General features: G+C 45.2%; 1 protein-coding gene across 1 annotated transcript; it reads left to right on the top strand.

The window, feature by feature from the left end:
- The first annotated feature begins 6,516 nt into the window (after positions 1-6,516).
- ATP6V1G2 (ATPase H+ transporting V1 subunit G2) lies at positions 6,517-12,984 on the top strand. The gene is made up of 3 exons (XM_040323084.1): positions 6,517-6,741; positions 6,841-6,941; positions 12,444-12,984. The coding sequence occupies exons 1-3, from the start codon at positions 6,660-6,662 to the stop codon at positions 12,618-12,620; spliced, it is 360 nt and encodes a 119-aa protein (XP_040179018.1). The 5' UTR covers positions 6,517-6,659; the 3' UTR covers positions 12,621-12,984.
- Positions 12,985-14,859: the final 1,875 nt, after the last annotated feature.

Below are 14,859 nucleotides of genomic sequence, written 5' to 3'. Positions count from 1 at the left end.
AAATAAATTCTTCTTTTTTTTTTGGCTCGGCGCCTGGATGTAAAATCTCTACCCAAGGTAATGGTGGTATGTTCCAGAAACGCATGGATGCAATTATTGCAAATGCGTTTTTAAAATCTCCATCCGAGCCACTTTATGTACTATTTTGTTATATCATTTTTTTATATATATTTTTTTTTTAACATACACCTGTCGTAGAAAAAAAAAATTACTTGTATTGGTCAACGGCATGAAAATGGGTACCCCAAGATGCAGAGGAGCTGTGAACCCGATGGTTCAGAATTCTAACATTTATGATTCACCAGTATGGACTGGTTTGACCTTCAAATATCTTAAAAGTAACATTATTGGACATGCTGGAAAATATTGTGTCTACTTGGTTGTTTGGAGACAAAATAAATGGGGAAATGAACTTTGGAGCAAGAGCATAATGGTCAAGAGACACAAATACAAGAAGCTCACTCCTTGATTTGTACTTAAAGGGGTTGTAAAGGAAAAAATGTTTTCCCCCTAAATAGCTTCCTTTACCTTAGTGCAGTCCTCCTCCACTTACCTCATCCTTCAATTTTGCTTTTAACCACTTGCTTACTGGGCACATATACCCCCCTCCTGCCCAGGTGAAATTTCAGCTTTCGGCACTGCGTCGCTTTAAAGCGGGGGTTCACCCTATTAAAAAAAATTTTTTTTTTTTTATTCTAGCATAAAATTCGGCATCGTAGCGCGAGCTACAGTATGCCGGTCTTACATTTTTTATCCCCGTACTCACTGTTTAATCCTACCTAGACTATTCCGTCTGCCCACGGGGAATGGGCGTTCCAATCCAGACGGAAAGTGATTGACGGCCGGCTCTGGCGCGCCACGCTTCTCCGGAAATAGCCGAAATAGGCTTGGCTCTTCACGACGCCTGCGCATAGCCTGTGCGCAGGCGCCGTGAAGAGCCGAGACCTACTCCGGCTGTCTTCGGGGAGCGTGACGTGCCAGAGTCGGCCGTCAATCACCCTCCCTCTTGCTAGGAACGCCCATTCCCCGCGGCAGACGGAATCGTCTAGGTACGATTAAACAGTGTGTACGGGGATAAAACATGTAAGACCGGCATACTGTAGCTCGCGCTACGATGCCGAATTTTATGCTGAAATGTTGTTCAGCAGGGTGAACCACCGCTTTAACTAACAATTGCGCGGTCGTGCGACGTGGCTCCCAAACAAAATTGACGTCCTATTTTTTTTTCCCCCCACAAGTAGAGCTTTCTTTTGGTGGTATTTGATCGCCTGTGCGGTTTTTATTTTTTGCGCTATAAACAAAAAAGAGCGACAGTCTTGAAAAAAATACAATATTTTTTACTTGTTGCTATAATAAATATCCCAATTTAAAAAAAAAAACACTTTTTTTTCTCTCCGTTTAGGCCGATACGTATTCTTCTACATATTTTTGGTAAAAAAAAAAAAAAATCGCAATAAGCGACTGGTTTGCGCAAAAGTTATAGCGCCTACAAAATAGGGGACAGAATTTTATTTTTTTACTAGAAATGGCGGCGATCTGCGATTTTTATTAGGACTGCGACGTTATGGCGGACACATCGGACACTTCTGACACATTTTTGGCGCCATTCACATTTATACTGCGATCAGTGCTATAAATATGCACTAATTACTGTATAAATGTGACTGGCATTGAAGGGGTTAACACTAGGGGGTGAGGAAGGGGTTAAATGTAATCCCTGCATTGTGTTCTAACTGTAAGTGGGGGGAGGGTGACTGGGGGAGGTGACCGATCTGTGTCCCTATGTACAAGGGACACAGATCGGTCTCCTCTCCAGAGACAGGACGCTGTCTCTGTGTAAAACTGCAATGAGAGATGATCGCATATGTTTACATATGAGATCATCTCTCATTGGCCGCACAGATCGCATCGCAAACACAGTGTTTCCCTGCTGCACGCTCTGGAGCGCGTGCGGGGAATGCCCTAAGGGGCGCACGTCAATTGACATCCAGTTGGATTTTCAGGTCCGCGCTGTAGCCGTCATTGGGCTATAGCGCGCGTCTGAAGAAGTTAAATGTCCTTATTTCTTCTGAGAAATCCTCACTTCCTGTTCTTCTGTCTGTAACTCCACACAGTAATGTAAGGCTTTCTCCCAGGTGTGGAGAAAGCCTCTTGAGGGGGGAGGGGGCGAGCAGGAGTGTCGGGACGCCCACTAACACACAGCTCCTTTCTCTATCTGCAAAGTAGAGTGTCCTGACTTGCCTGCTTGCCCCCTCCCCCCTCAAGAGGCTTTCTCCACACCAGGGAGAAAGCCTCGCATTACTGTGTGGAGTTACAGACAGAAGAACAGGAAGTGAGGATTTCTCAGAAGAAATAAGGACATTTAAAAGCAAAATCAAAAGATAAGGTAAGTGAAGGAGGACTGCACTAAGGTAAAGGAAGCTATTTAGGGGAAAAAATGTTTTCCTTTACAACCCCTTTAAATTACATTCATTGCTACCTGTTTATGACTGATCAATTCTGCTTGTGATTGTTCATAATAATTCGATTTTTGAGGATCAGCAGCTATCGCATGTCTTCTGCAAGTTGATCCCAGTTAGGAATGCATGTTCAACAGAGAGGTGCTCACTGCCTATGTCGCATGTGTCAAACACAAGGCCCACCAGGCCATTTCATGTGGTCCTCACCCCCTAGGAGGACGGGTTGGGGTGAGATGTGGACAGCCTCTGCACATGGCACATCCCTAAACGCCACACATTAATGTGCTCTTGGAATTTATTTCCCTATACAATCCTCCCACTATTTGTGCAATTTAGCCACACCGACCATTCAGTGTGGTCGGTTGGGGGGGGGGGGCGTGGTTGAGTCCCTGCATCTATTTTTTGAGCGGAAAAAAGCATTGCATAACTTTATATAGTCTTACAAATGCAACCGACCCTTCGAGGACAACCATAATGCTGATGTGGCCTGCAATGAAATAGTTTGTCCAGTCCATGTGAATGAAACCTAAGTTTCAACAGTATTTGCAACTTTACTCAGAAAATTAAGTCTCTATAGATCACTTCAGGCTGGTTTCTTATGCAGGTATAACTGGTATCTTTAAAATTCAGTAATGCATTGTCTTGCCCCTTCTCCGCACATGCTTGGTTCCTATTTTTTGGCACTGTGCAGAAAATGTAGGAGGACCTGCAGGAGAGCCTAAAGATTTTACTGCTGCTCAGTGGTTCTGGGCTTCAGCAAAATGGCAGCCTCCAGCAATTTACAGCACACAAAAATTTTGGTTGAATATTTTTTTATTGTGTGACGTATGTTCCTTTCTAAAGAATGTTCTTTTTATCATGTTATGGGTAAAGTTCAGCTTTAAAGCATTTGTAACCCCAAATAAATGTATTAAAAAAAAAAAAAAAATGGATCCCATTCCCTTAAAACATGCATAACACAGCGTTGTGCGGTGTCATTTAGCCCCTTCTATCACCTAAAAAAAAAAAACCTGGCTGATCCTGCCTGGCTATACCCTTCTTTCTGTAAACTGACCACGGTATATCATGGCTGCTGAGCCCTGACACTGTGGTCAGTTTACCTTCCTTGATCAGCGCAGCTATCTGCAGATCTCCTCTGTTCTGTTTTTCTCTCCCCCCCCCCCCTCCCCTCCCTGCCTGTCAGCTAGTCTGTGCCACTTTGCTCCCTGCCCCTTCCTGCTGCTATCATATCTGTATTACAAACATACTAATCCCCTCTGTTAGCTAACATTATCTATCCTAGTGTCTGTGCTGCAAACTGAAATGCAGATTATACCGTATATGAGAGCGTCTCCCAGCGCTCACGTGACTCCTCGGATCTCTCTCCTCTCCAGCTGACGTCATCGGGAGTGCTCGGCCCCGCCCGCTATAGCAGTCAGCCGGTCAGAGAAGAGAGCAGAGGAGTTGGTGAGTGCTGGGAGACTCTTAGGGTCAGATTCTCAGTGGAGATTCTCTCCAGATACGCTGTCGTATCTATGCGCCTGATTCTTAGAATCAGTTACGCATAGATATCTATTAGATCCGACAGGCGCAAGTCTCTTACGCCGTCGGATTGTAACTGCATATTTACGCTGGCCGCTAGGGGCGTGTACGCTGATTTACGCGTCGAAGTATGTAAATCAGCTAGATACGCGAATTCACGAATGTACGCCCGGCCGACGCAGTAAAGTTATGCCGTTTACGTTAGGCTTTTCCCGGTGTATAGTTACCCCTGCTATATGGTGGCGTAAGTGCTGCGTACCAATGTTAAGTATGGCAGTCGTTCCCGTGACGAAATTTGAAAATTTTACGTCGTTTGCGTAACTCGTCCGTGAATGGGGCTGGATGTAATTTACGTTCACATCAAAACCAATACGTCCTTGTGGCGTATTAGGAGCAATGCACACTGGGAGATTTCCACGGATGGCGCATGCGCTGTTCGTGAAAAACGTCAATCACGTCGGGTCACAGAACATTTACATAAAACACGCCCCCCTGTTCCAAATTTGCCGCCGCAACTTACGGAGCAAGTGCTTTGAGAATACAGCACTTGCCCGTCTAAGTTGCGGAGGCGTAACGTAAATCGGATATGTTACGCCGCCGCAAAGATACGCCGCTATATGAGAATCTGGCCCTAACAGTCTAACATAAGGTATAATCTGCTTTTTTTTTTTTTTTTCTCAGACACTAGGATAGATAATGATGGCTAACATAGGGGATGAAATGTTTGTAGTACAGCGGCTTAACAACCACTTTAAAAAAACAGTTTGTAGTTCCACACCAGACAAGGAAAGGATGCTGATATAGTGGTGATCAATGGATGGAGGAGGGGATGCTGATATGGTGGTGATCAATGGATGGAGGAGGGGATGTTGATATGGTATTGATGGAGGAGGGGATGTTGATATGGTATTGATGGAGGAGGGGATGTTGATATGGTATTGATGGAGGAGGGGATGTTGATATGGTATTGATGGAGGAGGGGATGTTGATATGGTATTGATGGAGGAGGGGATGTTGATATGGTATTGATGGAGGAGGGGATGTTGATATGGTATTGATGGAGGAGGGGATGCTGATATGGGGGTGGGGATGCTGATGTAGTAGTGATCAATGAATGGAGGAGGGGATGCTGATATGGTGGTGATCAATGCATGGAGGAGGGGATGTTGCTGATATGGTGGTGATCAATGGTTGGAGGAGAGGATGCTGATATAGTATTGATCTATTGATGGAGGAGGGGATTCTGATATGGTGGTGATCAATGGATGGAGGAGGGGATGCTGATATGGTGGTGATCAATGCATGGAGGAGAGGATGCTGATATAGTATTGATCTATTGATGGAGGAGGGGATTCTGATATGGTGGTGATCAATGGATGGAGGAGGGGATGCTGATATGGTATTGATGGAGGAGGGGATGCTGATATGGTGGTGATCAATGGATGGAGGAGGGGATGCTGATATGGTGGTGATCAATGGATGGAGGAGGGGATGTTGATATGGTGGTGATCTATTGATGGAGGAGGGGATGCTGATATGGTGGTGATCTATTGATGGAGGAGGGGATGCTGATATGGTGTTGATGGAGGAGGGGATGCTGATATGGTGGTGATCAATGGATGGAGGAGGGGATGCTGATATGGTGGTGATCAATGGATGGAGGAGGGGATGTTGATATGGTGGTGATCAATGGATGGAGGAGGGGATGCTGATATGGTGGTGATCTATTGATGGAGGAGGGGATGCTGATATGGAGGTGATCAGTAGATGGAGCAGGGGATGCTGATATGGTATTGATGGAGGAGGGGATGCTGATATGGTAGTGATCAATGCATGGAGGAGAGGATGCTGGTATAGTATTGATCAATGGATGGAGGAGGGGATGCTGAAATGGTGGTGATCAATGGATGGAGGAGGGGACGCTGATATGGTATTGATGGAGGAGGGGATGCTGATATGGTGGTGATCAATGGATGGAGGAGGGGATGTTGATATGGTGGTGATCTATTGATGGAGGAGGGGATGTTGATATGGTGGTGATCAATGGATGGAGGAGGGGATGCTGATATGGTGGTGATCTATTGATGGAGGAGGGGATGCTGATATGGAGGTGATCAGTAGATGGAGCAGGGGATGCTGATATGGTATTGATGGAGGAGGGGATGCTGATATGGTAGTGATCAATGCATGGAGGAGAGGATGCTGGTATAGTATTGATCAATGGATGGAGGAGGGGATGCTGAAATGGTGGTGATCAATGGATGGAGGAGGGGACGCTGATATGGTATTGATGGAGGAGATAATGCTGATATGGTGGTGATCAGTGGATGGAGGAGAGGATGCTGATATAGTATTGATCTATTGATGGAGGAGATAATGCTGATATGGTGGTGATGAATAGATGGAGGATATACCAGAGAAGGAAGCAGTGTATTAGTGGTCCTCATAGGGTGGGGGAGGGAGGAGGAGATGACGCTGAGGATGGGGGAAGGAGTGCAGTCTGTCATTGGTACCTATAGGGGGAGGGATAAGGTGATGATGCTGGAGGATGATGAAGGCAGAACACAGAGGGAGGGGGAAGGGCTCTGCACAGAGGACACAGTGACAGCTGCACAGAGGATCCAAATCCATCTAAAAGCCATTTCCTGAATAGAGATCCCATTCTATTGAAGGGGCACCATGGCCAGCCAGTCACAGGGCATCCAACAGCTGCTGCAGGCAGAGAAGAGAGCCGCTGAGAGGGTGGCAGAGGCCAGGAAACGTAAGATTGGGGTCTCTGTGTGTCTGGGGGGGGGGGGGGGGGGGGGGGAGGGGGATGGATGGATGGATCTTCCCAGCTGATCACTTCTTCAATCTCTAGGCAAAGCTCGGCGTCTGAAGCAGGCGAAGGAGGAGGCGCAGGGCGAGATCGAACAATATCGCCTGGAGAGGGAGAGGGAGTTCCAGGCTCAGCAACGCATGGTATGTACATCCCAACATGGGGGGGACATAAAATATAAATATATCCATTTATTTATAGTATATTCTGTATATATGTCGGGTACTGGGGGTCTTGTGACTCTCTATGGCCCAATCACAGCCAAGAATCACAAGTGAAATGGCTTTATTGGGTTCTATGAAACAAAATACAGATTTCTATGTAGCATGGAAAGATATCGTCATTGTGAGATCTCACTCTTCTTATTATTATTATTATTATACAGGATTTATATAGTGCAGTTTATGCAGCGCTTTACAATAGTAAAAGGGAGACAATACCGTTATAATACAATAAAATACAAGCCAATAGTCATGTATGGGGGTATAAAAAGAGTATGTCATGTATGGGGGGGGGGGGGGGGGGGTATAAAGAAGACCTGTCATGTATGGGGGGGAGGGTGTAAAAAGGGCCTGTCGTGCATGGGGGTATAAAGAGGACCTGCCATGTATGGGGGTATAAAGAGGATCTTCCATGTATGGGGATATAAAGAGGACCTGTCACGTATGGGGGTATAAAGAGGTCCCATAATGTATGGGGGTATAAAGATGACCCGTCATGCATGGAGGTATAAAGAGGATCCGTCATGCATGGGGGTATAAAGAGGACCTGCCATTTATGGGGGTATAAAGAGGACCTGTCACGTATGGGGTATAAAAAGGGCCTGCCATGCATGGGGTATAAAGAGGACCTGTCATGCATGGGGGGAGGGTGTAAAAAGGGCCTGTCGTGCATGGGGGTATAAAGAGGACCTGTTATGTATGGGGGTATAAAAAGGGCCCGTCATGCATGGGGGTATAAAGAGGACCTGCCATGCATGGGGGTATAAAGAGGACCTGCCATGCATGGGGGTATAAAGAGGACCTGCAATGCATGGGGGTATAAAGAGGACCTGCCATGCATGGGGGTATAAAGAGGACCTGCCATGTATGGGGGTATAAAGAGGACCTGTCACGCATGGGGGTATAAAGAGGACCTGTCACGTATGGGGGTATAAAGAGGACCTGTCACGTATGGAGGTATAAAGAGGACCTATCACGTATGGGGGTATAAAGAGGACCTGTCACGTATGGGGGTATAAAGAGGACCTGTCACGTATGGGGGTATAAAGAGGACCTGTCACGTATGGGGGTATAAAGAGGACCTGTCACGTATGGGGGTATAAAGAGGACCTGTCACGTATGGGGGTATAAAGAGGACCTGTCACGTATGGGGGTATAAAGAGGACCTGTCACGTATGGGGGTATAAAGAGGACCCGTCACGTATGGGGGTATAAAGAGGTCCCGTCATGTATGGGGTATAAAGAGGACCCGTCATGCATGGGGGTATAAAGAGGACCCGTCATGCATGGGGGTATAAAGAGGACCTGACATGTATGGGGGTATAAAGAGGACCCGTCATGCATGGGGGTATAAAGAGGACCCATCATGCATGGGGGTATAAAGAGGACCCGTCATGCATGGGGGTATAAAGAGGACCTGACATGTATGGGGGTATAAAGAGGACCTGCCATGTATGGTGGTATAAAGAGGACCCGCCATGTATGGGGGTAAAAAGAGGACCCGCCATGTATGGGGGTAAAAAGAGGACCCGCCATGCATGGGGGTATAAAGAGGACCCGTCATGCATGGGGGTATAAAGAGGACCCGTCATGCATGGGGGTATAAAGAGGACCCGTCATGCATGGGGGTATAAAGAGGACCCGTCATGCATGGGGGTATAAAGAGGACCTGTCATGAAAGGGGGTATAAAGAGGGCCTGTCATGCATGGGGGTATAAAGAGGGCCTGTCATGCATGGGGGTATAAAGAGGGCCTGTCATGCATGGGGGGGGGTATAAAGAGGACCTGTCATGCATGGGGGTATAAAGAGGGCCTGTCATGAAAGGGGGTATAAAGAGGGCCTGTCATGCATGGGGGTATAAAGAGGGCCTGTCATGCATGGGGGTATAAAGAGGGCCTGTCATGCATGGGGGGGGGGGGGGGGTATAAAGAGGACCTGTTATGTATGGGGGTATAAAGAGGACCTGTTATGTATGGGGGTATAAAGAGGACCCGTCATGCATGGGGGTATAAAGAGGACCTGACATGTATGGGGGTATAAAGAGGACCCGTCATGCATGGGGGTATAAAGAGGACCCATCATGCATGGGGGTATAAAGAGGACCCGTCATGCATGGGGGTATAAAGAGGACCTGACATGTATGGGGGTATAAAGAGGACCTGCCATGTATGGTGGTATAAAGAGGACCCGCCATGTATGGGGGTAAAAAGAGGACCGGCCATGCATGGGGGTATAAAGAGGACCCGCCATGCATGGGGGTATAAAGAGGACCCGCCATGCATGGGGGTATAAAGAGGACCCGTCATGCATGGGGGTATAAAGAGGACCCGTCATGCATGGGGGTATAAAGAGGACCTGTCATGAAAGGGGGTATAAAGAGGGCCTGTCATGCATGGGGGTATAAAGAGGGCCTGTCATGCATGGGGGTATAAAGAGGGCCTGTCATGCATGGGGGTATAAAGAGGACCTGTCATGCATGGGGGTATAAAGAGGACCTGTCATGAAAGGGGGTATAAAGAGGGCCTGTCATGCATGGGGGTATAAAGAGGGCCTGTCATGCATGGGGGTATAAAGAGGGCCTGTCATGCATGGGGGGGGGGGGGTATAAAGAGGACCTGTTATGTATGGGGGTATAAAGAGGACCTGTTATGTATGGGGGTATAAAAAGGGCCCGTCATGCATGGGGGTATAAAGAGGACCTGCCATGCATGGGGGTATAAAGAGGACCTGCCATGCATGGGGATATAAAGAGGTCCCATCATTAATCATGTATGGGAATATAAACGGGACCTGTCATGCATGGGGATATAAGGAGAACCTGTCATGTATGCGAGTACAGACTACTGCAGTAATTGTTAGCTTCCCAGCAATCCCTCAGGTATGAGATATACAGTACATACTTGCATTGTACTAGGCTGGACCAATGTAAGTGTGCAATTAAGATCATACCTGGAGTTCTGTTTTAAGGCTGAATCCAGGGGAAACTTCCAAACTACCCAATCACTGGGGCTCCCCCCGCACTGCAGAAGTTATATGCCCATTTTTGTCTAGAGTACCATCATAAAGTCGTTTTATTTACCCCTTGCTCCCCTGGCAGCCAACTCCATCCTGTACTCCCCAATGCTCTGAGTTTTTGGACGTGCTTTCTGAATGGTTCCAGGCACCAGGATTGATATGACGGCATTATTTTTGAGCATCTCCGCCCAGGAGGTAGTTACTAAGCCTGGATATTGCTGGAACACATACAGTGAGGGGAAAAGTATTTGATCCCCTGCTGATTTTGTATGTTTGCTCAGTGACAAAGAAATTATCATAATTTTTATGGTAGGTCTATTTTAACAGTGAGAGACAGAATAAAAACTAAAAAATCCAGAAAAATGTTTTATAAATTGATTTGCATTTTAATGAGTGAAATAAGTATTTGATCCCCTATCAATCAGCAAGATTTCTGGCTCCCAGGTGTCTTCTATACAGGTAACTAGCTGAGATTAGGAGCACTCTTTTAAAGGGAGTGCTCCTAATCTCAGCTTGTTATCTGTTTAAAAGACACTTGTCCACAGAAGCAATCAATCAGATTCCAATCTCTCCACCAATACTTTTTCCCCTCACTGTATTCAATACCTGCAGGTACACTTTCCATTGAGTTATGGAAATCTCCAAAGACATTCTCACTCTCATGCCGATGACGCTCTCACCAAAGAACACATTTGTTTGACTCTACTAACCATTATAAAATTGAATGAACGTTATGAAAATTAAATTTTTTTGTATGAAATTCTATTAGTGTATGGCCAGCTTTAGACACTTGTCATCGGAACAGGTGGAAGATTCCCCCTCCTTTCCCTGTGACAACTCAAAAGTGTTGTCAAGAGACAATGGTCATCAGGACTAACAGGTTAAATCTCCCCATCAGGTACACAGATGGTAATTGAAACCCAAAAGCTTGAGACAGTTGATACTAGAACCCATTTACCCATTGGAAGATTTCCCATCTGCACTAAGGTAAAGGAAGCTATTTAGGGAAAAAAAATTCTACCTTTACAGCCCCTTTAACCACTTAAGGACCGCCTCCTGCACATTTACGTTGGCAGAATGGCACGGCTGGGCACAAGCACGTACCTGTACGTCCTCTTTAGGTGCCCAGCCGTGGGCGCGCGTCCGCGACCCGGTCCGAAGCTCCGTGGCCGCGGGACCCACGGACCCGATCGCCGCTGGAGTCCCGCGATCGGTCCCCGGAGCGGAAGAACGGGGAGAGCTGTGTGTAAACACAGCTTCCCCGTTCTCCACTGTGGCGCCGTCATCGATCGTGTGTTCCCTAATATGGGGAACCACAATCAATGACGTCACACCTCCAGCCACACCCCCCTACAGTTAGAAACACAGAGGAGGTCGCACTTAACCCCTTCAGCGCCCCCTTGTGGTTAACTCCCGAACTGCAATTGTTATTTTCACTGTAAACAATGCATTTTTAATGCATTTTTTGCTGTGAAAATGACAATGGTCCCAAAAATGTGTCAAAATTGTCCGAAGTGTCCGCCATAATGTCGCAGTCGCGAAAAAAAACGCTGATCGCCGCCATTAGTAGTAAAAAAATTTTTTTTTATAAAAATGCAATAAAACTATCCCCTATTTTGTAAACGCTATAAATTTTGCGCAAACCAATCGATAAACGCTTATTGCGATTTTTTTTTTTTTTTACCAAAAATAGGTAGAAGAATACGTATCGGCCTAAACTGAGGAAAAAAATGTTTTATATATTTTTGGGGGATATTGATTATAAAAAAAAGTAAAAAATATTGAATTTTTTTTCAAAATTGTCACTCTATTTTTGTTTATAGCGCAAAAAGTAAAAACCGCAGAGGTGATCAAATACCACCAAAAGAAAGCTCTATTTGTGGGGGGAAAAGGACGCCAATTTTGTTTGGGAGCCACGTCGCACGACCGCGCAATTGTCAGTTAAAGCGACGCAGTGCCGAATCGCAAAACCTGGCCTGGGCCTTTAGCTGCCTAAAGGTCTGGGTCTTAAGTGGTTAAAGGAACCTATTTAGAAAATAAAAAACAAACATTTACAACCCCTTTAAAGCTTAATAAAACAAGCTGAAGTTAGAGACTGATTGGCCTTCAAAATGGGGAATTTTGATTTTTCAAGTTCGGATCCCATAGACTTTAATAGGGTTTGCCGTTTGGGTCAGAACTTTCTCTCTGTTCAGGTGCGAGCCGAACAGGGAGGTTTTCGGCCCACATCTATTGGCTACCATGCACAGCTGCACCAGATTTTGCCCTCTCCAGTTTTAGTAAATCAACCCCTTTGAGTCAACGGGGGCTACACTGTATTTTCATATAAAGTGTTGTGATTTGTGACCAGCTAAAATTAGTTCTGTAAAGTGTTTTTTTTTTGTTTTTAACTGTTATTTTTATCGTAGGCCTTGGGCACCCAGGGTGACCTGTCCTCCGAGGTAGAGGCACGGACCCGCAAGACATTGCAGATGGTTCAGAGCAGTCATGGAAAGAATAAGGAAGTTGTGCTGAGAAGACTGCTAACCTTGGTGTGTGACGTGAAGGCCGAACTTCACCCCAACTATCGTTTCACCAACTATTAAGTGTCCCTGCCCCCCCCCCCCCCCTTCGTGTGCGCATGCTCACAGGTGTTCTACAGGAGGAGAATGGTGTTGGAATCCTTAGTTTATGGCTATTTCTCTTCCTCTGTTGCTGTTGTCAATTAGTGAGGCAAGTCCAAATGAAATAAAGACGAAACATGTCATGTGAATATGCAATGTGTACAATATATCATATCAATGGGAAATATTATCAAAAGCACTAAACAAATAAAAGAAGCTAGAAAAAAGTTATTTCCACCAACTGTATTATATATAAACAAACTTTATTATATCCACACACATGTACAATTGTGACTCGCATTATAAGACCGTCTATAAAACAATAAATATAAATACATTGAAAATATTTAGAGTACATTCATTTTATTGTACAAAAAATAACTAAGTATAATTTATTCCCAAAATCGGTCTTGATATAAAAAAATTTAACAAAAGGGCCTGAAAACCCCAGCAGCAAAAAAAAATCAAAAACTCCACAAAAAAAAGAAGAAAATTGAATATAAATAAATTAAAAAAATACCACAACAGTTTCTAAAATTGTATCCAACAATTTAGATTTTTTTTTTCTCCTAAAAAGCTATAAAAAGTCACGGTTATGAAGATATAATGAAGAATTCTTTTGTTCCATTCACTCGCTTTATGTGCAGGTTTAAAAAAAATGGTAAGGATCACAATCTTAGAGCCTCAAAAAAGGTATTGTGTTAGATAAAAAACAAAAAACAGTTAAAGCGGGGGTTCACCCTAAAAAAATGTTTTTTTTTTTTTTCTACCATGCCATCCAGCATACTAGCGCGAGCTACAGTATGCCTTTATTTTATTTTTTTAATCCCGTAGTTAAGTTTCAGTCTCCCCGCGGGGAATGGGCGTTCCTATGCAGAGGGGAACATGATTGACGGCCGGCTATGGCGCGTCACGCTTCCCGAAAATAGCCAAAATACGACTTGGCTCTTCACGGCGTCTGCGCAGTCAGCTCCTAGTCTGTGCGCAGGCGCCGTATAGCGCCGTGAAGAGCCGAGACCTACTCCGGCTATTTTCGGGAAGCGTGACGTGCCATAGCCGGCTGTTAATCATGTTCCCCTCTGCATAGGAACGCCTACTCCCTGCGGGGAGTCTGAAACTTAACTACGGGACTAAACTGTGAGTACGGCGCAAAAAAATTAAATAAAGGCATACTATCAGGGCTGTCTTAATGAGAGGGCACACCTGGGCACTGCCCAGGGGCCCCAGCTGCATGGGGGCCCCCTGCCCTTTCCCCAAAGCAGCTGGTCCTTGAGCCTGGGCTGCCCCTTTACATCCCAGATATCTCCCCAGCACTCTGACCCCTCTACACCCTAGATATCCCCTACCTCCTACCTACTTGATTTCTGTGTTACTTTCACTGTCTCCATTGTAGGGGCCCCAGAGCATTACTTTGCCCAGGGGCCCATAATGCCATTAAGACAGCCCTGCATACTGTAGCTCACGCTAGTATGCTGGATTACATGGTAGAAACTTGTTTTTTTAGGGTGAACCACCGCTTTAACTTTTAAGGCACACTTGTATAACACATAAAGGGGTTGATTTACCAAAACTGTAGCGAGCAAAATCTGTCGGCTAGATTAATTAAGCTTGGACACAAAAACCTGGAAGCTGATTGGTTTCTGTGCAGAGCTGCACCAGATTTTGCACTCTCCACTTTTCAGTAAATGATCCCCAAACGGCATACCTTCCAACTGTCCCTGATTTGTCCCTCTGTCCCTCATTCTCCTCATTTGTCCCTCATTTTGGTCTGATCTATATAGTTGTATATAAAATGCACTTTTTATCTATCAAAAAGTGTTTCCCAGCGCTAAACTTTCATCTGATTTCTAAATTGCTGCATTTGTAAATTCCAAAAGCCAATATAAAGAAATAGTAGTGGTAAAAAAAGCACTTGTGGGTTTAACCAATCTTATTTTTTTGTACAATTCTCCTTTAAGGGGGTGTGTCCTATGCCTGCATACTTTTGCTGATAGGTGTCCCTCATTCCCATCTCAGAAAGTTGGGAGGTATGCCAAACGGTACTTGAATAAGTTGCATTATAAAGCCATATATAAATCAATAAATAAAAATACACTAAAAACAGATATTACAAATATAGTTAAAGCTTATGTAAGGGCACTTCTCTCCTTCATGTAAAAATCATAACTTTTTGCTAGAAAATTACTCAGAACCCCCAAACATTATATTTAGCAGACACCTT

This window comes from Rana temporaria, chromosome 9 (assembly GCF_905171775.1).
Source record: "Rana temporaria chromosome 9, aRanTem1.1, whole genome shotgun sequence".
Classification (NCBI taxonomy): domain Eukaryota; kingdom Metazoa; phylum Chordata; class Amphibia; order Anura; family Ranidae; genus Rana; species Rana temporaria.
This window is presented reverse-complemented; position numbering and strand designations above follow the sequence as displayed.